The sequence below is a fragment of the Trichosurus vulpecula genome, chromosome 6, assembly GCF_011100635.1.
Source record: "Trichosurus vulpecula isolate mTriVul1 chromosome 6, mTriVul1.pri, whole genome shotgun sequence".
Lineage (NCBI taxonomy): Eukaryota > Metazoa > Chordata > Mammalia > Diprotodontia > Phalangeridae > Trichosurus > Trichosurus vulpecula.
The window spans coordinates 201,266,472-201,291,748 of NC_050578.1; the positions used below are offsets into that span (position 1 = coordinate 201,266,472).

A 25,277-nucleotide genomic window follows, 5' to 3' on the forward strand; every position below is an offset into this window, starting at 1 on the left:
TAATGAGTAAATCCTCTCAGATGATTCACACAAATCACAGATCACAGGTTTAGAGTCATGGACCATCTTGTCCAACCCCTTTGATGTAAATAGGAGGAAACTGAGGTCTAGAGAGGTGGGGTCTTGCCCAAACATAGACAGGTAGCAAATATATTAAACTCCAAATTTGAACCCAGGTCCTCTGACTCAAAATCCAGTGCTCATTCTCTTGTGCCTTCTGGATCTTTTTATACCTTTGACACTGCTGACGACCTCCACACCTCCTCCTAGTAGCCCTTTCCTCCCTCCACAGAAGTGATTCTCATTCTCCTCCTACCTGTTTTGACAGCTCCCTTCCTGATCCAAATCTACCATCTTGTGTTATCAGCTCCAGAAAGGCTGTTCTGGTCTCCCTGACCTCCACCCCTACCCCAGCTGTCAGCAGCTTCTTTTCAATTATCTTGTATTTATTTATCCGTGTAAATGATATGTCTTCCAAATAGAATGGAAGCTCCTAGAGGGCAGGAACAATTTTTCTTTTTGCCTTTTTATCCTCAACCTGGAGGACGAGAATTGATTTGAAGGTCCCTTCTAGCTGTACCCTCTGATTCTAGGGACTTTAGAAACCATCTAGTTCAATTCTGCTTGAATATGCCTACTAAAAAATCATTTACCAGTCCCATGAGGCAGTGGAAGGAAAAGCTCAGGGGTCATCTATTCTGTCTTCTCTCAGGAGTCCTGACAATCCAGGAAAACATAGACATGGGTCTATTTTCATAGAGCCGCTCAAACCCTTGGGTCAAAAGAAATGTTTGGACTTGGAGTTTCTCGTGCAATGGGACCTGGTTAAAAATACCCCATCCACCCCTTTGAGTAGAGTTCTGCTACTCTTTGTTTTTCTTCTGAGCTGTCTGTAGCTCCTCCAGGCAGTAAACACAGGGAAGGATAATGAGCCCTTGAAGCCTAGAGGCTTTAATAACTATTATTGCTGGGAAAATACGGTTTGCGGGGTAGCTCCAAGTGCCCTGGGGATAGCGCCTCCTTAGGCACCAGTCCTTAGATTGGGAGCTCCAAAATGTCTGTGTGAAAAATGTAATGCAACCAACTACCTTCATCCAACGCCAACTCTGAGCTCCAGAAGAGATGTAGTCTCTTTGAAAAAGTGAGGGCAAATAACCCATGGACAAAGGAGTCTTGATAATGAGACTTCCTCATTCTCCTCCCAGCCCTGCTTGAAAATCTCCCTTTCATCTTGGGATTGTGCCTAACACTATAGCGATGAGAGCCTTATTTGAATTAACCAACTCCACTCTTAAGGTACAAACCATTCTAAAGGAGTAGGGTTGGCGTTATCATTCATTCAAGCCAAAGTTGGAATTAATCTGCTTGTGGATTTAGAACTGGAAAATGACCTTAGAGGTCATTTAGTCCAATCCCCCTATGTCTTAAGATGAAGAAACTCAGGCCCATGGAGGTTAAGTGACCTGCCAAGGTCACTAGGTGACATAAGATTCATTGCCTCCTCCTACTGGTCACCATTCAGGGTGCTTATGTTTACCTGGTTTTCTTAGTAATAAAGAAGGGCTCAATTCCCAAGGGTTGGGACAGTATAGTCAAGGGTGACTGATGCAAAAATAAGGGCATCAATAAAACTTATTTTTTAAAAAAATGCTAAATATTAGAGGGAAAAGAAAAATTGAAAGCACTTCCCCCCCTTAACCTCAGTCTGCTTCAGCTGAGCATGCAGCAGACCTTCAATAAACACTTGATAAATTAGATCGTACTGGAGTGTTATATGGTACCACTGATGTCTAGGGAAAGGGCTAGGCTGGGGAACAGGTATTGAAGGAAATACTCTGAAAAAAACCCAGAGGAATAAAAGATATTCAAGGAGAAGAAAGGGGAAGAAGAGAAAAAAGGATAGCATCAAAGAGAATAACCAAGGAGACATCTTTTCTTATTTGGCATTTAGCAATGAAATTGTTGGAAGAGTGTTGGATAAGGACCTAGGAGATCTGTGTTCTACTTTTACCGAGAGCTAGTTATGTGATCTTGGACAAGGTATCAGCCCCAATTTGAGATTTCGTTTCATTTTAGCAAAATGAAATCAATCAAATCAATGAAATTTATTAGAGTAATTAAATCAATTAAATGTATTTAATCAATTAAACTAAACCCCTTTCTTTTGTAGTGGGTGATGGTGATAACAAAAAATAACTTTCAGTTGTACAGTACTTTATGGTTGTTGTGGTCTAGATGTTTTTTTCAGTTCTGGATGACTCTTTGCAACCTCATTTGGATTTTCCTTGGCAAAGATTCTGGGCTTGGATTTTCTTCTCTAGCTCATTTTATAGATGAAGAAACTGAGGCAAACCGGTTTAAATGACTTGCCCAAGTTTACACAGATGCTAAGTATCTGAGGCTGGATTTGAAGATGAGTCTTCCTGACTTCACCTCTGATGCTTTATCCACTTCACCACCTAGCTGCCCCTCGTTTATGGTTACAATGAGACTGCATTACTAAAATGCTCTACTCCTATAATTCAGGGATGGACAGCAGGGATGAAGGAAAAAAAGGGAATGTTTCCTTTTCATAATAGTAATCTGTGGGGCTGGAAATTCTCCATTTAAGACATCTGAACAAGAGAAGCTTGGTCAGAATGGGATGAATACTCTTAGCTTGACACAGCTGAGTGAACATGATTTAGTCAGCTCAGGGCATCCTTGCCTTAGCCCTTCTCCCCTCCCCTTCTCTCTTCTCTGTTCCCATTCTCCCCACAGAGCATCTGAATGTCAGTCTGCCCACCTGGTGAGCCCACAGCTCAGGGGTTTTCAAGGTGATTGCTTTCTGAACCTGGTGAGGGTAAGGTTACCCAAAGCCTTGTGGGGTCTGTTTAAACAAGTGTGTCTGAACAGGAAAAGCAAACCGACAGGGAACTCCTTCCATTTCTCCTCCAGTGAAGGCAGTGGCCAATGTATCTAGGATACACTTTCACTTAATTGGGCTACTCCAAGTGGCCGGTGCTTTTGATCAGATAGGCTCAGGGTAGGTACAGAGCCATCTGAGCCGAGCTTAACTACTGATTCGAAGTGCCTGATTTGGATTTGAGCAGCTGAGGTAGCCAGGGACTGGGCCAGGATGTCAGGGACAGCCAGCAGTGTGGCAACAGCAGCAGCAGCAGCAGCAGCAAAAGGGACAGGGCCTCAGAAGCCACTGCCCAGGACTACATTCCTGTGGGGAGAGAAAGGTCAGTGAAAGGGCTGGGGTAAGAGGGATTCCTAGCTCTATGGTTCTTAACCTTGAATTCTTGACCTATGAATTTTCCCTAACTTGGAACAGGGTACCTCCTCTGTTGTCCTTTCTGGGAGAAGGGAAGGGAGTAGAGCTAGGGGAAATCTTCATATCATAAGAGATTCAAAAGTTCTAATCATGTAATCAAGAAGTTAGATGACCTGAGTTGGAGGCTTGGATTCATTATTTGTTAGCTGTGTGACTTTGAGGTGGGCTCTTGACCTCTCTGAACTAATTTCCTCTTGGTAAAATTGAGTTAATAGTATTTACACTGCCTTCCTTACAGGGCCAGCTATGTGAGGCTTAAAGGGGATATAAAGTACTCTATAACTAGGCAGCCCATATAAATGTGAGTCCTGTTCCCTGGACCCTTCACACCTTGCTTTGGGGCCAAGCCATTAAATTCCCACCTCTTTCTTTCTGGAAGCTAAAGGTTTTCTGTCCCACGATCTTTCTACCTAACCTCCCTGGCTGCTTCCGCCAGACACACTACATCTTGTAGTTGGGGCACTGGGGTTAGTTTACAAAATCATAAAATATTGGAGCTGGAAGGGACTAGAGAACTCACCTAGGCCAACTCCCTAAACTTACAGAGGAGGAAATTGAAGGCTGGAGGAGGGAAGACACTTGTCCAAGCTAGTAAGTTAGCTAGTAAATAGTATAGCCAAGACTCCAATCCATGACTCTGGATTCGAAGGAAAATTGGCTTTTTTGTTAATACCAAACCTGTTTTCCTATAGACAGAAACTATAGCTAAGGAATAGGAGAGTCAAGACTTACTCTGGAGGGATTAAAATGAAATTCTTAAATTTTTTTGTGCCCTCTCCTTTCTCTTTCTCTCCCCCCCCCTCTCTTCATCTCAGCTGATGAAGGCAACCCCATCCAGAGACCTAGATCTTTCTAACCCATTAATAGGAAAAAAGCAGATCAAAGATAATCCTTTACTTTAACAAAGTACTCTATGAATGTCATTTGATCTTCAAAATAACTTTGTGAGATTAGTGAAGCAGTTATTATTACCCTCCTTTTACAGAAGAAGAAACTGCTTTTCAGACGGGAGGAGTGACTTTCCCAAAATCAAGTGGGAACCAGTTCACCAGGTGAAGTCTTCAGACTCCAAGTCTGAAGTCTAAGGTTTTCAAAAGGAGAGACCTGAAATACCCACTTAGTTTGAGCAGGTCATTTCACCACTGAATCTGGCTTCTTTCTTCATCTGTCAGATGATAGAGTTGGACTATATTATCTGAGTCCCTTATAGCTCTAGACTTCTTTGACCTGCTATGTCTTCTGTTTGATCTAAGCCTTGGGGTTGGCAAGTGTCTTTGAGTTCTATGAAGATTCATGACTATCTCCTTGTGCCTCTTGGGCATACCAAAGATACAGGTTGTACCTAGATAAGTATAGAAGTAAGTCCCCTTGCTGTATTTGCCATGTATGACCCAGTGTGAGCACCAAGGTTGTTTCTAGGCTTTTCCAGTTACTGCCTATGTGACCTTGGTCAAATCATTTCCCCTCTTGGGCCTTGGTTTCCTCATCTATCAAATGTAGTGGTTGGACTAGATGATTTAAATCCTGTGCCTCTTCAATAATAACCCCTTCTCAACTCTTGCAGTGAAAGCAACTAGGACATTTTTTTCATGATCTCTGGGAGGGTGTGATGGCCCCTGGGCCAGGAATCTACATTTTCCAACTGGCAGACTGTGCCCAGCAGTAGGGTAGGAAAGTGACCTCAGGAAGGGAGGAACAGCCTTGTCACTCCTTCCCTTCCCCAGGCCCACCCTATACACACCCAAGCTGCCGACGCCAAAGACCTGGGGAAGCCAAAGAGTAGTTTGGATTATGTCTGGGCTTGTACTTCTTGAAAAGTCTGTGAGCGAACCACAGAATCAGACTGTTAGAACCTGAGATCTCACCTACTCCAATTCCCTCAAACCTATGAGGAAGTGAGTGGCCAAGATGGAGGAGAGGCATTAGTGACTCATCCAAGGTCACAGATTCAATCTATGGCAGACCTATAACAACTTTAAGAGACCCCAATGTCCTAAATCTTTGCCAGAACATCTCTTCTGGGCAAAATATGAAATGAGATTAAAACACATACGCACAGAGAAAATTCCAACAATGAGCAATTCCTCTGCCTACATCCTAGATAAGAGGCTTGGCTTGGTATATCTAGGCTCAGATCTCATCATCTCCAGGTCATTCCCTCCATCCTCCCCTCTGCAGGAACTGGTTGACTCCAGTTGATGAAGAACACTCAACTCAGCTTAAACCATGCCAACAGTTTCTAAGGAAGTTGGAGAGCTTAGTAGAGACTGAATGGAGTCTGCAACTGGCCATGACTGATTTCATTTTTAGAAGAAGAGTGCCCAAAGGTTCCTTTTAGTATATGGGTCTAGACTAATCCTAGTATTACACCATAGTAGAAAGAGAACTGCATTGATAAGATTTGGGTGTCAATCTGGTCCTCCCTATTACTACATCTGTTACCTTGGGCAACTCACTTTCAAACCTATCAGGCCTCAACTTATTCTATGAAAGGAAGGCTTTGAGCCAGCTGATCTCTAAGGGGCCACCCAACTTTTATCACAACTTTTATCCCTTCAAACACAAGGAATCAGGGGACCCCCCTCACAGAGACTGATGCAAAGTTGAATTGTTTTAGGTGCTGTGTCCCGATCCCCATTCCCTTCTTTCCCTCCCCTCTTCGTCTACTTCAGGGTAACAGTCAGTGAAATTGAAAAGATTCCTGGCTATGTCAGATGGAAACCTTCCTCTCAATTACGATTTGGTGAAAGAGCCAACTTTTTCTCAGCTAGGAGAACGCGAAGGACTTTTGGCGGGTCAGCGCTGACAGGATTGGACCAAAAGTTCCTAAGGCTCCATCCTCAGCAGAAGCGGGTTCGAATGTTTCCTCTGCTTCTCGTGCACCCCTCTGCGACTTCGTTTCCTCGTTTATCAAACGATGATACTAATTCTTGCCCTCCTTATCCAGTAAAATCTCTATAGAAAGGTGAACTATTGTTTTCTTTCTCAAACTAGCTACCTGTAATGTGTTCCCTTTGCCCCCAAAATTCTTTGGAGGAACCTGCCCCTCCTCCTCACCGATGGCGCCCCCAGCCTCCTCCCCCCACCCTTGCCAACAAACTCTGGAGCCAGAGGATGGAGATCACAGGAGAGAGGGATTGTTTCAATATTCATCTGAGCCATTTGGGGTATTTCACCGTCTTCAAAAGGGGGGGGGGACTGGTGTCCTTGAAAGCAAATGATTAGCAGAACACTGGGAATACAATAATTACGCCAAATGGAAATCAGCTCAGAACCAAACAATACAGCCCTTGTGAACCGCTGTGCTTATAAAATGTAGGAAATCTTATAACTCAGGGAGGGATCTGGTGAAATATCCCGACTTGGGCAAAGACAGGCAAACTGTTTCGAAGTGGAGGGTAGGAAATAAGAGAGGAATTAAAACCTTAGAGCCTAGAATGTGAGAGCGGGAGTGATTTATGGTTACCCGACAGAGCAAGAAGTTCGAATGGTAGGACTGAAGGAGACCTTAGAACATGGAAAAGAGAATGTAAGAGTTGGCGGACACTTCTGAGATCATCTGATCATTTTGCAGATGAGGAAACTGAGGCACAGATAAGTTCTACCGCTTGCCTAAGGCTACGCAGCTGGTAAAACCTGACTAGTATCCTGACCTCCTGACTCTTGGTCCCCTGCTCTTTCCACGACTGAAGGGGGAGGGGAAAGAAGGGGGTTAAAAATAGAATCAGTAAGTCTGTGATATTTACTGACAATAATAACAAGAGTTCCTAAAACCACAGGCTGGAAATTGATATTTTCATGTTGCAGAGCTGGGGACAAATTGCATTTCATTACAGTCCGGAATCAATAAACAAAAACTAGAGTCAGTCCTTGCTTCAGCTCTACCTGCACTGACGTCTATTCCAAAACCCCTGGAAAAGGGTTTCGGGGAAAGGAGCTTGAGTTAATGTTTTTTTGGGGGTGGGGTGGGTGGTTAAGAGGAAAGCAACGGTTGTAAACTGGAATTGGGGGAACTGAGGATGGCAGTCTCTGTGAAAGCCCCCAAAGGCATACAATTCATCTCCAGATTTTTATAACTTTGCCTCTAGAAAGAGACTAGTTGGGGCCCCATTTACTCATAATGATCACATTCAAGTCCGTGATTCAGAGTGAATCATGCTATAAGGCTTCCATTTAAATGGGGCTGGAGGAGGGGACAGGCGAAGAGAAGAGAGGAGACGAGAAAAGAAGGAGGATGAGGACTTGTGGACTGTCTTGGAAGATGGGAATGCTGGCTGCTTTGAATTGTCTCACCTCCAAGCTCCTAAGCGCCACCGGGGGTGGGAGGGAGGGGCTTTGGGGAGAGTAAACTTTCTCCACGCGCGTTTTAAAGCTCACCTTCCCTGGTTGTGGAAAGCCCTGCAAGTCATGGAAGGGACGCTGACAGCTTAATAGTACAATCATAACAGTCATTTTCTTTCATTAACGTTTAGGAGAACTAAGTTCTGGGAGTGCTAAATCCCATTTTAAAATATTTCCAAGGACGGTCACAGTGTCTAAAGAAGTTTGAAAAAGTTTGAGACGAGGGCAGATGAGAAGTTCCATCATTCCCATATGAATTTTTTCAAAGCCCAGTTTCCCCCCTCCCTCTCCACAGGATTGGTTTAATCTTAGAACTGCGTCCGACCCTGCTTGGCTATAGACAAACCCTGTCCTCTAGGTGGGAAGAACTGAAATCTGTGAATATACATTTCAAAGGAAACAAATTTGTTCTCCTTTCTCTGTCTCTTCTCCGAAAGCCTGTCTCTGCGTGTGTCTCTGGCTATGTCTCTCTTTCCCTGTGGGTTTGTCTTTTACCTCCCACCTCCTCCTGTATGGAGACAGCCCAAGAGAGCGTTCATACCCAGGCAGTGGAGAGGCAGGCCGTGATTTCAAAGACTTTTTCTCTTCTAGAAACCTCCTCTCCCCCGCTCCCCGCCCCCGAGAATTTCCCGTGTTTCCTGGTGCAGAGGTTTTGAATTCCGGACAGTCAACCCTTCAATATCTAGTTTGATGTATTATAAATACAAAGTCCTTGCAAGATGTTGGAAAATTGAGGCTTCAATCCCATCAGCGCTAAGGAGCAAATAACACCTTCAGAGTTGACCCGCTGTCTCAGTGCTCAGAAGTTCGTCTTGAAAATAATGTTTATTTAGTTTTGAATCGTTACCAGTCATTCAACGAATACCCCTAATTGAATGGCCCAGGTTTTTACCCTAGCTTCTAAAGCTTCCGCTCTCTGACCCTCAGTCCTCTCCTCCCACCCCCACCCCCGCCCCAGTCTTCAAACTGTTCTGGGCCCGGGGGAGATTTTGCAGTTGGAAAGGATTATAATGTGTATTGAAAGGAGGTATAGACAGGAGATAACCCTAAACTTCATAGTGAATTTCATGTTAGTGAGACACTGGACATAGCGGAGGGCACAGGACACGGAGTTACAGAACTGCACTGTTAAAATATCATTTCTTCTACTAGAATACTAGAATGCCACTTCCTCTACTAAGTAGAAGCTGTGTGACCTTGGAATAGTCACCTCTCCTCTCTGGGTCTCATTTTCCTTCTCTAGAAAATGAGAGTTGGACTAGAGTTTTTCTGCAGGTCCCTTCTAGCTTTAAGCTCTATGTTGGTTGGCAGAAAAGAGGGAATAATTTCTTCCTATGTGTTTTTTAAGTATACTGGAATAAAATCAGAATAGGAAGGAAATGAAGAAATTTCCCGAAGAAAGCAGAGAAGCCCCTTACATGGTGGGGAAAGGACCCCTGATCGTCATCAAACTCGCGGCATACAGCTTATTAATCGTATTTCCCTTCTATTTTTCCACACCCCTTACTCCCACAATCTCTCACAAGTTAAATCCTTTGGGTTTGGTCTCTAAAGACTGAGAGAAGAGGTGCTGATTTAGAGAGTTAGCCCTGGCCCTGACCATTATCGGGCATTTTAGCTAAAGAGGTTGCTTTAGGATTGAGTCCCCGCAGCCCCGGGGTCTGCTTGACATCTTGAAGCTTAAATAACCGTAAGGCATTGTTACTGGTTGGCAGCAAAGTGGTTCGTTACGCCTGATTGGGCTAATTGCTTTGAAATAGGATATATTATCTATAATTATAGAGATCTAGGAGGAGACGGCCAGCCTCCGCTTTCATCTTTTCCAAGTGCATCATAATGTCGCGATCAAATTAATTTGGGCTATTTGAAATAGTGCCTCCCTTCTTCCCCTCCCCCCACTTAGCTCAGTTGCTTCTACTCTTCTCCCGCAATCCTCTACCCTCATGGCTCCCCCAACTTTAAAGAGACGAGGCGCCTAGGCCACAGAGAGGAAGGGAATGGGGCGGGCGGGGTGGGAGTGGGCATGGGGGTGACGTGAGAAGGAAAGGAGGTAAGGGAGGGTGGAGGTCAGTTTCTGCGACGGCGCCTTTTAAAATCCTGGAGTCCCAAGTGACTTAGGGGATTTCATTGTGGAGTATCCAGCTTCGGCCCCACCAGATGACAGGAACTAGAGAGCAATGAGTTGCGAACTTTGAGATGTCTACCATGTAGAAGGCACAGAAGCCCAGACTTCAGGTCTGTCCAAGGTACCAAGGGAGGGCAAGGGATTTGTCCGTTTAAATGCAATACAGTTTTGGGGCAACTATTCATAGTGCGGAGCTGAGGAAGCAGGAAAACTTCTGCTCTCAACTCGCATTTGGCTAAAAGCTCGCGCACTATGCTCTCGAAGGACTCTCAAAGCTCCAATAATTTCTTTTCCAGCTCCTAAATTGCATACCTCCTCCACCCAGCATTTTAGAGGCGCGCAGGCTGCCGCCTCAATACCCTAAAGCCCAAGGCAAAGCCGCGGTCTATGCAATCTTTCCTCGGATCCCGACCCTAATTCCAAAGAAGCTCCTGCGAAGGGCGGGGATCGTAGCACTCCTGCTGCCTCCCAGATTCCTCCTCCCGTACACTCCTTTGCTGCATTTGCACCAAAATAAAATGCTATGGGTAATCGGTTTTCACAGCACATTCATTATATTAAACGGTTACTGTTTGAGACGCTAATTGCGCAATATCGTTATCTAGCGCCAGTGTCCCACTGAGCAGCTCGTTTCAAATAAACACACAGAGGCACTTCAACAACTGCCACAAAGCAAATTAAAAACAAAACAGGGTGGAGGGGGGAGAAAAAAACTAAAAACGGGGGGAACAGGAGTCGCGTCTATCTCTCCTACTTCCAAGAAGGAATTTTCTTGCTATCGATTTATTAAAGGAACCGAACCTAGAGAAAGGATGGAAAGAGCTTTGGAAGGATATATCTGAAAAATGTTCCCTTTGCGAACTCCAGATAGACATACACATACAAGTATGCTTTCGAGAGCCTAGGGGGAGAGGAAAGGAGGAGAGGAAGGGAGAGAAGAGCAGAGAAGGAGGGAGGGAGAGAGAGAGAGAGACAGAGACAGAGAGACAGAGAGAGACAGAGACAGAGAGAGAGAGAGACAGAGAGACAGCCAGAGAGAGATGGAGGGAGACAGAGACATAAATAGACGGAGAGACAAAGACAGACATGGACAGACACACACAAAGGGACCGAGAGAGACAGACGGACGAAGACAGAAAGAGTTAAGTGTTTACAAAAGAAAATCCGACAATACTTAGGTATTCAAAGAGTGTGAGAGCAGCAGGGTTAGCCAACCCAAGTCTTCTTTAAAATGCCCCCAAGACAGCGGGGCTTGAGGAAGTTAAAGGGGGATGCAATAAAGGAAAGGAAAGGAGAAACCCCAGTCTTTGTACATTATCTGTCTCTGAGTAGACAAGCCCTTGCCAGGATAAGAATTACAATCAAGTTGGTTCTCCGATGATGCCATGATTAAAATACCACCAAGTATGAAAAAATGTAAACACTGAAGTTCATTACTGCGAGATAAATATGGCATAATCATCTCATTCTGTCATCCACTCTAGGCTCCCTAGTCAAAGCTCCGTCCCAAGAAGTGGAGCTAGGCTAACTTCGCCAAAACCACTTCAACACCCTCTTAAAACTAACACTGTATACATGCATGCATGCACGCATGCATACACACATACGTGAATCTAGATACATCTTGTCCCTTCCTCTTCTCCCCACCCCACCTCCGCCCCATTCATATTTCCACTAGAAACAATGCGATCGAAACCCTGAGGGATTGTTGCAATCAGCGACTCCAACAGCACATTATTCTTCTCTCCAGTAACTCTTTTCTGAGAGCCGGCAGCAGGCGGGCAGCGCCATTCAGAGAGGGTGCAGCCCAAGATCAATAGGCGGAAGGGGTTCTATTATTACAGTGATTATGATGGGTACTTGGAATTTATTCCTATCTCTAGATTTCTCTCACACTGATACACACGCGTTCATTCCTACTTAAAACAAAAGCAAAAAGCCGGGGAAAATCCTACTTGTTCTCCAGCCTCGACAGAAAAATTAAAAAATAAAACCAGAATTTGGGGAAAATATCCTGAGGCGGGGTAGAGCAAACTGAAGCTGTCAGGCTGAATGGGCTGGGGTCTCAAGGCTAAGGCGGTTTGCTCCCTGGAGGCGGGTTAAAGTCTTCCACAGTCCCACTCCAGTTGAAGCCTTTGATCAGGCCGCTGCTGGCGCCTAAAAACAACATCACTTGTCTGCCTATTAGAGGCACTGACTAATCGGGACAGATTGTTTATTCTCGCAATTAGCAATGCTGCTGCTTCTAGGAAAGAGCAGAGGCTGCTCTTTGCTCCTCCGACCAGCCCAACCCCGCAGCCTGCAGGCAGAGACGGCCAACCTGGAGCAAAGGGGCTTTTCACCTAGCGGATGAAACCGGAGGGTTGGTAGAAGGGATGGCCTCTTGCTAGGGTTGGGTTCCCCTACATCCTGCGAAACCGCTTAGACTCCCAAATCTCCCAGACCGTTGGGTCCGTATCCCCCAAACCACGTTTAAATTTAAATGAGAAGGCGAAAGCGTCTACCTTCCCTCCCGTTTGCTCTCCGTAAGCACGCAAAGAAGACCCAACCTTTCCTCCTCTACTCAGGTCTGTAACGAATCTGAAGACGTGATGTAAACTTCCAGTTAAGGTAACAGGCGAATTTTACACACGGAGGCGCCAGGGCCTTTTAAAAATATCCCACAGGATTTGTGCCCCCTCCTTAAAAACAAAGCAAAACTAAAAACAAAAACAAAACAGGAATGGTGACTATTCACACCCCCTGCGCAGTGCACAAGATTATACCTTTCTCCCAGACCTGATTCCTTTTGTTTCTAAAGTTTCTGCTCTCATCCATCCGTTTTCTTAATCTCTATGAGCATAATCTACAGCCTTTATTGGGCCCAGTTAAAAGGAGAGGGAATTCTCTGTCCCACAGCCTTAGAGATAATTACCCCTAAATGGCTGCTAAAGCCTCTTGTGTTTCTAGGAGATTAGAGCCCTGTAGCCATCAATAAACTTTTCTCAGCGAGCGGCCAATCACGTTATTAGAGAACCGTTCCGTTTTAGTGCCGGTCCATCCTGGTCACAGGGATAAGAGATCATAAAAATGGGGGGGGGGAGGGAAGAGACAGAATAAAACAGCCAGGTCTCTAGTGCTTTCCGAACAGAGCCTGGAAGAGTCCTAATTCTGGTGATGATGGATCTATACGTATATGTACATGCACATGCATACACACATATTCATATTGTATCTGCATATATACATATTATATATACTCGTGCGTATATATATATATATATATATATATATAATACATAAGTTGACGTTTCCTTCTAAATGGAGAAATCAAACCACCCCACACCAAATACAAAAGATAACCAATGTTATGTGGGGACATTTAATTCTCTTTTTTCCCATCCTGCACTCTTCTCCACCCCACTCGAGGTGCTTTTTTAAAAAATCTAAATATGTATGTATGTGCAGAGAATTGATAGGATCAAGCTGTTTTTAAAAGACTTGCAGTTTGAGGTCACACTGAGGACAGCCCTGAATTTTGTTGACGTAGATGCTGGTTTTATTTCGCTAAGTCTTAAATCAGAAATGAGGCACCCCCCCACGTCCCCCCACAACTTCTCAATACTTTGTATGTAATGTCACCTAATTCCAAAAGAGGAGGAAAAAGTGAATGTGAAGCACTTCTTTCTGGTACAGTCCTGTTTAGGAAACGTGCATCTCTCTCCAGGAATCTTTGGACTTTGGTTGCTGTTGGTCTTATTTTGCTTTTATAAACCCGAGCAAAGGCTTAGATCGCCGTGTCAGAAGAGAGAATGAAACTCACCATCTGGATAAAAAAGTAAACCAAACCCAAGACAGAGAGGAAACCTGGATACGTTAGAAGAGACAGAAAAAGGGAGGCACTGGAGAAGAGGAAAGAGAAGGAAAGGGAAGGAGAAGAGAAGAAACGCAAAAAAATTAGTTCGAAGCTAACTTTCCCATTCACAACATCCTCTCCCCTCTTCTTTTTCTGTTATTCCTATACCCCAACGCCTATCCCTACCCCACCCCCACTCCTACAAGCTCTCTAGTCCATCCTGAACAAGAAGACTGGAGAAGGTTGTCTGTAGGTAAAGTCCCGGAGCCCGAGGCCCAATGGAGAGCTCCTGTTCCTCCCCTCTCTATCCTGATTGGCCGGGAGCGCGCTTGGCTTTGCCTTATTAACAAGTCCTACTGGGAGCCGTGACTGGACAGTACCCAAACCCCTGAGAGGGAGAGACCGAGAGCTGTGAGTTGCTAGCCACTGAAGCCTGGCATTTTGGGAAGAGAGCAGAAGAAAGGGCGGGGGACCGGAGAGCCAGTACGTTTCTAAGTAAAAACGCACCCAGGCAAACTTCCCCAACCCCATGGTCGGTGGCGGCTGCTGCTGCGTCCTGAGGCTGGAAGGGACATCGGCTCTGTATGGCCCCGGCTGTTGATATGACTTCTTTACAAATCGGTGTCAAAATCGAGGAGTCTCCTGTGTCTGCCTTCAGCAAGCCCGGCGGCGGGGGAGGCGGCGGCAGCAGTTCGGGAGGCGGAGGGGGCGGCCAGACTCCCAGCGCCTCGGCGGCCGCTATGGGGGGAGAGGAGGAAGGCGAGAAGCCGAAAGTGCCCCCTTCGCTGCTGCCTTTCAGCGTGGAGGCGCTCATGGCTGACCACAGGAAGCCAGGGCTCAAAGACGCCCTCCCCGGGCCCGACGGGCCCCAGGCAGCAGGAACTTCGGCTCAGTCCCTGGGCACCAGGGTCGGATCCTTAAGCGCCGGGGCTGCCCCAGAAACGCCCGCTTCCCCGCTGTCTCTCAACAGCCATTTTTCGGTGGGAGGACTCATAAAACTGCCGGAAGATGCACTTGTCAAATCCGAAAGCCCGGAGAAGCAAGAGAGGACCCCGTGGATGCAGAATTCCAGATTTTCCCCACCTCCCCCTAGTAAGTAGGAAACTTGGGGTGGCGGTCCTTGAGTTATTTTTTGTTTTGTAAGGGTAGGTGAGGAGGGGAGATCAGGAAAAAAGACATGCCTTATGCGTGTACATTCATGTCTGCATGCATTTGCTTGTAGGCATGTACAGGTATGCATATTACAACCAGTTTCAGGGACTGAAGACTTGGGAGTCCTGCCCCTTCATTTTACAAATGGGGAAACTAAGTATTAGAGAGAAGTGATTTGCTCCACGTCCACAGTTAGTAAGTGGAGAAAGTCCAGGTCTCCGGATTTCCGATTACGGGCCATCACACAGCATCGTCTTTCCATTTATAACGGACCTTTGCGTTTTCTTAAAATGGGAGAAGGGGAAAGCTTCAGAGTCCGAGGTTTGGGGGGAGGCCAGACTCTTCTTTGAATGTAGCCTCCGCCCAGGAACTCTATGGTTGTTGTTGGATCCCACTTGTGGGCAAATCATTTCCGAACACCCTACTCTTCCTACCCAACTGTCCCCTTCCCAGACCAAAACCAACCGGAATGGGGGGGGGGGCGGGGAGTGGGAACCTCTGTTATCACATACTTTATCCGGATTTGCTTGAGTCACTTTTCACATTGGTTGATGCCTTGGTCTGTTGCTCCAACCACTCCACGTCCCTATGCCCACCCCACCTCCTCCCGGCCCCACCAGTTAAAAGAACCCCTTCCTCTGGATCCAGTTTGGCCGAAGCGTTTGCAAGTTTCCTAACTGAAGGTCAGCAAGCTATTTAGGGACTGAGGACACTCACTTTGGTTTAAAGGGTACTTAAGAAACGGTCCACACTCCACTTAGTTTCCTGCTGCCAAAATGCTTTTTGGTTCGGGAAGCTGAGTCCAGTGAGCACCTAAATTTTACTTGAACTGTCTTCTAGTACTCTGCTAACCTGCTTTCAATTAAATGGAGCTGGAGCGATTTGGGGGGGGGGGGGGAGTCATTCCTGTACATACGCCCTGAACTTATAAAGATGGTTAAGTGTTCAGAACGATTTAAATAGCACGGGAAATTCCCAAGTTTTCCTCATTTCCTTCGATTATTATTTTGTGTGTGTGTGTGTGAAATAATAGAAGGAATTCAATGCCGTGATCTTTAAGAATGATTTTATCTGGGGATTAAAATTCTTTGAAATAAAAGCCCCTCCCTTCATTTAATGACTAAAGAAGGCCGACAAAAATGTTATGACTTCACTGCAGGGTAATTATGTTTCATCTAGACTCCGCTGGGCTCTCTGTTTTCAGCTAAAACTCAGGGAAATTTTTCATTGAATTCAAATGCTTAAATATAATGCTTAAATATCCTCTTGCACTATTCTCTCCAACTCCTCCCCCCATCTTCTTCCCTTGCGAGAAGGGAGGGTGGTATTAAATGATAGTTTGATGCTGCTCAATATCCCTACCCACACAGACAATCCAAAGGACATTTTATAAGCGAAGTTTCCTATAACACCTAAAATTTGAATTTCATTTTCTGGAATTCATAAAGTTGCCTTTTTTTTTTTTTTTCAGAATTGCAACCTTTTCTAGAGAAGCCTTCAGGCAACTTGGCTAGGGTGCAGCTCCTCAACCAGAATTGCAAGAGCTTTTTCACTTAGAACTCTTAATTACTTGTTTAATCTCTTTCTCATGGGCCAGAAGAACGGGCTGCGCGTGTGCGCTGTACTGAAGTTGTCCGATTTATGTTCGGAGTTAGCTCTGCCGAGAATCTAGGATTTTCTCAGCAGCACAATTTCCTGAACTGTCTCCTTAAGGCTTTTCTGATCCGGTGCTGCAGACTCCCTGACTCTCCTTAAATCTATTTGGTTTTACACGGAAGGGAAAGGACACAGTTTCACTCTGCTGGGGTTCTAGCCTGTCTTCCTGATGCAGGCCAAAGAAGGTCCGGTTAGGTCTCTTTTCGGGGTAGAGGGGATCAGTGGTAAGGCAAAGGCTGACACTTGGCGTGCCAGGCCTGGAGGACAGTGGAGACATTGAGGAGATGAAAGCTTCCGTGGGAATTTCCTGTACTCTTTGCTGCGAGTTACTAATCAGTCTCTCTCTCTCTCTCTCTCTCTCTCTCTCTCTCTCTCTCTCTCTCTCTCTCTCTCTCTCTCTCTCTCTCTCTCTCTCTGTCTCCTGCCCCTTCCTCTCTTTTAGGGCGGCTCAGTCCTCCGGCCTGCACTCTTCGGAAGCACAAGACCAACAGAAAACCTCGCACTCCCTTCACCACGGCGCAGCTGCTGGCTCTGGAGAGGAAATTCCGCCAGAAGCAGTATCTGTCCATCGCAGAGAGGGCCGAGTTCTCCAGCTCTCTGAGCCTTACCGAGACACAGGTGAAGATCTGGTTTCAGAACCGACGTGCCAAGGCCAAGAGACTGCAAGAGGCGGAGCTGGAGAAGCTGAAGATGGCAGCCAAGCCCATGCTGCCCCCCGCTGCTTTCGGCATCTCGTTCCCCCTGGGAGGCCCGGCAGCTGTGGCCGCGGGCGCTTCACTCTATGGCGCTTCCAGCCCCTTCCAGCGAGCCGGGCTGCCGGTGGCGCCAGTGGGACTGTACACGGCGCACGTGGGATACAGCATGTATCATCTGACATAAGAGAGGGGCGGAGGAAGAGGGGCCTGACCCAACCGGACCTCGAGCGGCCCTCAGCCAAGCAGCAGTGAGAGCCCTTGGAGCACCCACAGAAGGTGCCCGTTTCCAGGTTTCCCTTCTCTCTCTCCCAACTTGATTTTCCTCTCTCTCTCGCCCCCCCCCTCCCCTTCTCCTTTACCGCAAGTGGCAGGAACAATCCATCCCCATTATCTCCTTGATCCTTTTGAAACTCCCACGACCTTGACATTCTCTTTCCCACTCTTCCCTTCTCTAGAATGCTAAAGCTCTGGGAGGGAACTTAGAAAGCTTCTAGTTCAACCCCTTCATTTTACAGATGAGGAGGGTAGGAAAAAGGTTAATTTCATCCATAGAAGAGGAGTTGAGAGACCGGGCGTCTGAGAGAGATCTTTTCCAAGTTAGAGACTTTGGTAGAGGAGTTAAGAAAAGTCTGGAAGCCTGGGCAAAATTTGCTTTGGGAAAAAATAATGCATAATAGATGAACGATAAAGGCCAGATGAAAGGGATCTCTTTCCTACCAACATGAATCATTTCCACTTTCTATTAAGCAACACCACTTGTTTCTTTCCCAAATAGTCCCTTTGGAAGGGACTCTATGTACTATGTAATATAATGTATATTTGAAATTTTATTATCATTTATATTATAGCTATATTTGTTAAATAAATTAATTTTAAGCTACAGTGATTTGCTCTTTTCGTTGTTTTCTCTGTAGTGTTTTGTTTCTAACAATAATCTCTGATTCCCCACACTATGTTGATGTCATGCTAGTGTTGACATCTACTTCTGCAGAAGAAAAGTTGTGTGTGTGTATTTTTTAAAACACATTGGGACAGGTTCCCCATTTGTAAAGTGGAATATTAAACCAATTTCCTGGGATAATTAATTTTGGCCTCATGGAGTAATCTAGCTTAAGTTTGCATTGGTAATTTTCAGCTGATGTATTTGCTCTCAGGACTAGAAGTCACATTTTATTTTTCTTACTTGCCTATGGAAAGCTAAAAAGAACAATATGTTATGTTTTTTTTAATTGGAAAGAACTTTTGACTTTTTTTTTAATCTGTAAAACAAGTCAAGAATAGTGAAGCAACTAGCCCCCAGTCTCATGGACAGCAGAGCCGGAAGTTCTCTGACACCAAATCCTTGGGATGTAAAGAACCTCTTCAGATACTTTAAAACCTCTTATTCTTACTTAATGGCAGACAGTTCAGAACTTTTTTTTTTAAAGGAAAGGGAAATAGGAATTCTGATAGTTACCTTGCCTCTCCAGCTCACCTGTGTAGATGCAACTTTGTAGAATTAGACTGAATTGAGATTTTTATTCCTTCCTCCCTCCCCACTCCCCAAATCCAAAATTTAGGACAATGATAACTGATTCTGCCTGTGAATTAAATGCATTTCCAGTAAAATCCTGGCTTCAGGATATCTGTCATTTAAAAGCAGGCCACTAAAAGACTGAGGGAGCCTAAATTTTTAGCCTTTAATTCTTAAGGAAATATCCTTTGTAAATTGTACTCTGTGAGGGCTATTTGAATACCTGTCTGATCTGACCTTCCTATTTTATTTTCCATGGGAGGTGGTGGACAGTAGATTAAGTTTGGGAGCCAAAGGATGTTAGAAGTTGGTGGTTAGAAGTTAGAAGGTGTGGAGATATCCTATCACCACTACCACCACCTCTACATTCGGGGTGGGAAAGCAGAAGCAGCTTTATCATCCTTTCTTCCTAGGGTTCCACAGGATGGGAAAGGTCTTCAGCTGTTTTGTAACTGTTAGGTACGTACAAACCCAACTCAAATCTAGAGGTCGGTTGGGAGAGAGCAACCAGGCTTTGTACAGATGCTCACATGAAAAGAGACCCATCTTTCAAATCTAAGAGATCTTGGAAAATCTTTTCCCTTCTCTGGAGATATGGTTCACTATCCCTTTGGCCACTTGGCCGGCAGCCAGGTGTGGGGTTTAAGGAGAGAGAAGGGAAAGAGAAGAGACCCATCAAGAATAGGTAGACAAGTCCTACATAGAATCCGGTGGATGGAGTTGAGGAAAGAGGAGAGGAGTCCTTTGAATGAAGGCAGGGACCCTTGATTTGGAGAGATTGGTGTGAGGGAGGAGAGATTTGGACTCTCCTCGGGAGTTGGGTGAAATATAGGCAGTGGCTGAGGTAGGGAAGGTAGGGTGTGGGAGGGGGGAATTCAATTGTGGGCTTAGGAATTCTGCTCCTGCCTTCTCCGGGAATGAGTTTCAGCTAAACCCAGAGGGGTTTTGTGCTGACTTCTGGAGAGTTTAGGACACGACGCTAAGCGCTAGCTTTTCTGGACTTTTAGGTACAGAGGTCATTATCCCATCGGCTTTGACTGAAGTCTGAACTTGTTAGAATTACCCAACAGAAAATATTAAAAAGTATTACAGGGTATTCGGTTTCACCGGGGGATATGTAAAAGACATTGGCGGAGAGCTCTGGCTAGTTCGTTATCCTCTCCACGCCCCCCCCCCCCCCCCCAAGGTCAAAACTATTTCAGAGCAGCCGGGTCCCAAGGAAAGAAATATGCATACGTTTAGATTTCATATGCAAGCACATTAGTATATACCGGATAGTCGGCCAGCAAAGTTCATTTGAAGTGAGGAGGAGGGCACTAATCAGAGAATTAATTTCTTCTGCATTTATTAAGTGTTCTTGTTTTCTCCCACTTTCTAAATCTAGCAGGTAAAGTTTTAAAAAATGTGGGTTGTTTCTGCATTCTAGTCACCTCCTCCTCCCTTTCCTCCCTGCCCTCACACCGCCCCCCCCCCCATTCCCTCGGAAACGACTGTTTGCCAAGACTCTGGAGGGGGCTGGAGGAGGATTGGGTGTCTCGCTCTGGCTGTGCCAATGGGCGCATTTAACTGGCTCGGAACCCTGGCAATTTAGGGTCGGGGAGAGTAATTGCTGTAATGAACAACTGCAAAACCTTCAGCAGACACGCCGAGGCTCCAGCGAGACTGTAGCTGGAGGCGAGGCGGAACCCTTATCATCCTCTAAAGATCAGCCAGGCTTTCAGTAAGTCAGCCCAGCCTACCTGCAGCCCCCCTCTGCGACTCCTCATCCTCTTGTCTCTCCTTTCACATACTGGGCGCACAGACACTGCAGATTTTATGCGGCCTCTAGCGCGCGCAACTTTTTATCTCATACGTTTTCTTCACTTGGGCAGTGTCATTATCTCTCATCCTGTCCCTTCTATTACAATTTTTTTCTCCTCCCAGATTTCAACCCCTCTTCCCCAAGACCAAGTCTTCCTTTTTCTACCTTCCTCTGCCCCTCCCCTCCCTTTTCCCACCGATGACGTCTTGATGTAGAGGAAGGAGAACGGACTGAGAGTCAGCTAGAGTACTGTCGTCTCTAGATTGCTGTGTGACCTTAGACTGGTCACTCGCCCTCTCTAGGCCTCAAACTTTCCTGTAATGTAATAAGGGTGGGCTTAGGGTCACTTAGAACTACAGCTGGCTAAAATCCCGTCTATATGTGTCCCTGACCACAACAAACTCCTCTCGGGGAGGGGAGAAGTGGTTTCTCTTTTTACTCCCCTCACCCCTTCTCCGGGTCTGGTGTGGGAGACGCGAAGATGGAGACCAAGGCTATGGTGGGGAGAGGGAGGGAGATTAGATTCTCTCACCAAATTTACCTTGGCAGAGCTTTAGAAAGATCAAACGCCAGGAGTCATCCTGGGGTCTTCGGCTAGCAATCTATTTACCATTTGGGGCTTGGTTTTCAGGGTTGTAAACGCCAGGGACGGCTATTAAGGGCACACAATGCTTGCGCTCGAGCTCGCGAATCTAGGCGGCGGCGCTGCTCAGCGCTCGCAGCTGGAGGGGCAGGACTTCTTACATTCCGGTCAACCGGGAGGACCCGGGGCTGGAGGAACGGTCCCCACTAAATGCGCCTTTGTTTTAAGTTTCTTTTCTCCCCTCCCTGACCCTTGGGCTAAAGTCCCTAGTTGCTCAATTAAACCCAGATGAGAACAATTAATAACTAAGTAATGACAATAAGTTGAGAATCACACGGATGACCGGTCCATGTGAATAGTAAAAGTTCACACAATAGAGGGAAAAAAGGATTTGGCGGCTCTTTTAAAGCGGGAGGGTTGGCTTTCTTTTTCTGGCCTCGGGCTCACCAGCAAATAAAACTCACTTTTGTGTCTTTGTCGCCTGGAGGATCTCAGTGGGTCGTTAGAAGTGAGAATCGGTGTTTGCCTTTCAACTGGAGGGTGCTGGCGCCACCGAGCCCAAGTGTGGAGAATCCCCAAGCAAAGGGTCCTAATCAGCTCCACACCCCTCCCCTCCTAACCTCTACTGTCCCTCGGCTCTCTGTCCCAGTGCACACACACAAAACACACATCCTCCCTCTTCCCGGCACAATAAATAGACCAGAAACACAAATACACGCAGCCTTACAGGCACGCACAAAATCGGGACACACCTACCCGAAGCGCCTGCCCGACCTCCTAACTCCACGCGCAACCTCCCTGGGCATAACCTTACAAGCTCGAAACTCTGAGAGATGCTCGAGGAGGAGAGTGAGTGGGTAGGAGGCGATGGGAGTGGGAGATAGGTGCAAACAGGCAGGCAGAGAGACAAATGCTAGAAGAGAGAAGAGTTAGAGGAGACATTGAACAGAGAACCACAGAGAAACAGAAACGTAGAGAAGAGATGGAAACAGAGTAAGAAATGAGGCCTGGAGTGGAAAAAAGATACAGAGGCGAAGAAACGCACACACACACACACACACACACACAGATATCTCGGACACACTTGAAAACTTATCAAGACATTTGAAAATTGGGCCAAATATATTTCATAAAGCCCCACGTAACGGTGCTTTATGGTTGACATTTATTCGAGGGAAAGAAATGTCTACCAAGAGAAAGTAAAGACATATTTAACCCTCTTTTTCTTTTTACAAAAGATGATCTCACTCCTCTCTGTCTGCTCTTTTCCTCCCTCCTCTCCCTTTCCCTATCTCCCCGGCCTCCCTCCCACTCTCTCCTTCATCTCTGCTCTACTTTTTTCCCGCAGTCTTCCCCCACCAGCTCTCCCTTTTGTATGTAAATAGCGTGGGTGTTGTGTAAGAAAAGTGTTTTGTAAATGACAGCTGTCGTTATTATCACTTAACATTTCTACAAAGTGTTTTCCTCCCGCCGGGTAAAACAGGCTCTTTTAACGCATGTCTAAGTATATTAAAGAAAGGTTTATGAAGTATCTGCGGAGGGGAGGTGGGAAGACTCCTCTTCCTTATTTTGTCAAATCATTAAGCACTTTATTCCTCACCTGGACATTGAAAATGTCGGGTCGACTGATCTGCAGCAGATGACGTGTCTCCTAAACTACAAGCGTGGATGGAGTAAGTTAACTAACCTTTCCAACCAGCTTTTGCCCTCGGAGAAGTCTCGGGCTAACTGTGAGTGAAAGGAGTAAGTCATATTTGTCAGGCGGATCGCAGATCTCTGGATAATTCTTGCTTGATCATTTGGGGGTTGCGATTCAGAGAAACCAGAGAAAAAGCGAAAGGAGGATGATGGTATTTTGGGACACTCGAAAGGATCAGTGAGGAATAAGCAAACGCCTTGGGAAACTGTCCCCCTCCAGAAAAGGAAGAATTTCCAGGGAGCTTTTTATGTTTTCGAGAAGCTAATCGAGAATTTGAGGAATTCTTCCTAAGTATCATAACTTGCCGGAGGTCAGTTGTAGGGATCCGGCAGTGTCCTAAAATTTTAGACCCGAAGGCGAATATTGGGTGGGGCTGGCAAGTTTTTTCTTTGCTTGCCTGAAGTCGAGGTGGGTGGGGTGTTAAAGCGCATGCGGGAAAGACCGAGGTAAAAGTGAAGTCTTAGGTGGCATAACGTAAGCTAAAGAAGATTTACTACATAGAAAACAAGGTCAGAGCTCCAAGGGAACTTAGAACCTAGAACAGTAGGGCTGGAAGACACTTTAGCAATTACCTAGTCCACTCCCACTTTTCTCTCACAGAGGAGGTCTTTAGGGCCACACTCTATCTAGAATGAAATTGGAGATCACTTTTCTAGGAGCTACTTCAGGCCGTCGTCTTGCTCCTATTGTCTTTTAAAATATTCCGGACTGAATTTCAGGCCTTTCCAAACACCAGTCTCTTGATTTTTAAATTTAGTTCTGACATTTTTAAAATGAACACCAAATTTCATCTGATGAATATTTCAAATTCCCTATTTTATTATCTGTCTTTCTCTTCTAACCATACCATGTAAGCAGAGGAAGGCCATCTAGTCCAATTCCTTAATTTTGATAGATGTGGAAACTGAGACCGAGAGAGTGGAAGTGATTTGCCTGAGGTCACAAAGAATTAGTAGAAGAACGGGCACTCGAATCGGATTCTCTTGCTCCACTTTTCTTTCAGTAATCACTGCAGAAGGGAAATCTTGGCTCCCCCACACCAAAATCACTGGCTTGCTTCTTTATTTCTCAGCTTAGTTGCCCGGTGAGAGCGGCGGTGGAGGTTCCCTCCCACCCCACCCCTTTATTTGCAAAGCGACAAGAATTCCAGCAGTGAGAAGCTTCAAAACATTTCAGAAAACCCTAGCTGCCCTCTCTCACTACTGAGTCCTTAATGCAAAACAGGGCCAAGATTATCAGGTCAGTGCAATTGGATCTTTCCTGTGCTGAGAAGCAGCTTTTGGGCCTTTGATCTTCTCCAAATTCCCAGGGCAGAGAATTTAGTCGGAAGAACTCTGGACTGGGAGTAAGCTGTCCTGGGTTTGAGACTATGTCACTAGCTTGAAGTCACTTCCTTCCATTGGGTCTAAGTCTTATCCTCTCTAAAACGAGGTGAGTGGGCTAAAGGATCTCTAAGGTCCCACCCAACTCTAACATTCTGTGTTCTAAGGTCCTTTGAGGTTCTGCCATTGAGTTCTGAGGTTCTCTCTGGTTAGAGCATTCCATAAATCGAGGGCTGCTTTTCAAATGGTGCCTAGAGGCATGCAATCCATCCACCAACCTTTACCAAGGGTCCACAAATTCCAGAAGAGCTCTTAGAGATCTGCTACGGGGGTGCTGAGAGGCAAATGAAATCAGGGACCATTGGAGCTTGACTTTATGCCTAGACCTCTTTCAAAGAATCCACCCTGGAGTCAAGGCCCACAGAGAGGGACTGGCCAAGAGTCTCAGTAGACAGAGCTGGGGCATTTTTTTTTTCTGGCGTTAAGGACCAATATGAGTTGAATTTTAAGAATGAGAAATAGGTGTGTACATGTAAAGATTCTAAGGCCAGGGTACTGGACAATTCTAAAAGCATTAGTATTGAGTTCTTTTGGCTGACAATTTCTACAGGCTACAGGTAGAGGCAGTCTAATGTAGGAAAAAGAGCATGGATTTGGAGTCAGAAGAACCTGTATCTACTACTCCCAAGCTGTGTGACTTCAAGAAGGTCATTTTGTCTCTGGGCCTTGGTGATCAAAGTTTTCTGTAAGCTCTTAAAAGTGCTACAAAAATGGTTGGCTCTCCGTAGCACTTTATGATTTTAAAAGAACTTTGCTTGTTATTTCATATCCCCACAACATCTCTGGGAGGACGGTGCTAATATTAACCTCATTTTACAAATGGGGAAACTAAGTTTCAGAAAGGTTAAGTGACTTATCCAGTATAACACATATAAGTGAGGGAGAATTAGAGCTTAAATTTTCATAACTCCAACTCCCCTATGCCACCTAGAAGCTTTAAATGCTATCATTTAAAGCCCACCACAATCTGATCTTAGCCCATCTTTCCAGATCCACTCATTGTGCATTAATCTGCCTCCCGCACTCTGCATTCCAGCCATACCCTATGTCCCCTTTCTATGCTTTTGCACTGGCTTTCTGACAAGCCTGCAATTCACTCCTTCCACATCTCTGCCTCACAGAATCCCTTTCTTCTAGATTGAGCTCAAAGACCACCTTCTATATGAAGTCCCAACT

At 45.7% G+C, this 25,277-nt stretch overlaps 1 protein-coding gene across 1 annotated transcript; it reads left to right on the top strand.

Annotated features, from left to right (window-relative positions):
* The first annotated feature begins 14,204 nt into the window (after positions 1 to 14,204).
* Positions 14,205 to 17,865, top strand: MSX1 (msh homeobox 1). Its single transcript, XM_036764659.1, has 2 exons — positions 14,205 to 14,712; positions 16,871 to 17,865. Exons 1-2 carry the CDS (start codon positions 14,205 to 14,207, stop codon positions 17,305 to 17,307), a joined length of 945 nt encoding a protein of 314 aa, XP_036620554.1. The 3' UTR covers positions 17,308 to 17,865.
* Positions 17,866 to 25,277: the final 7,412 nt, after the last annotated feature.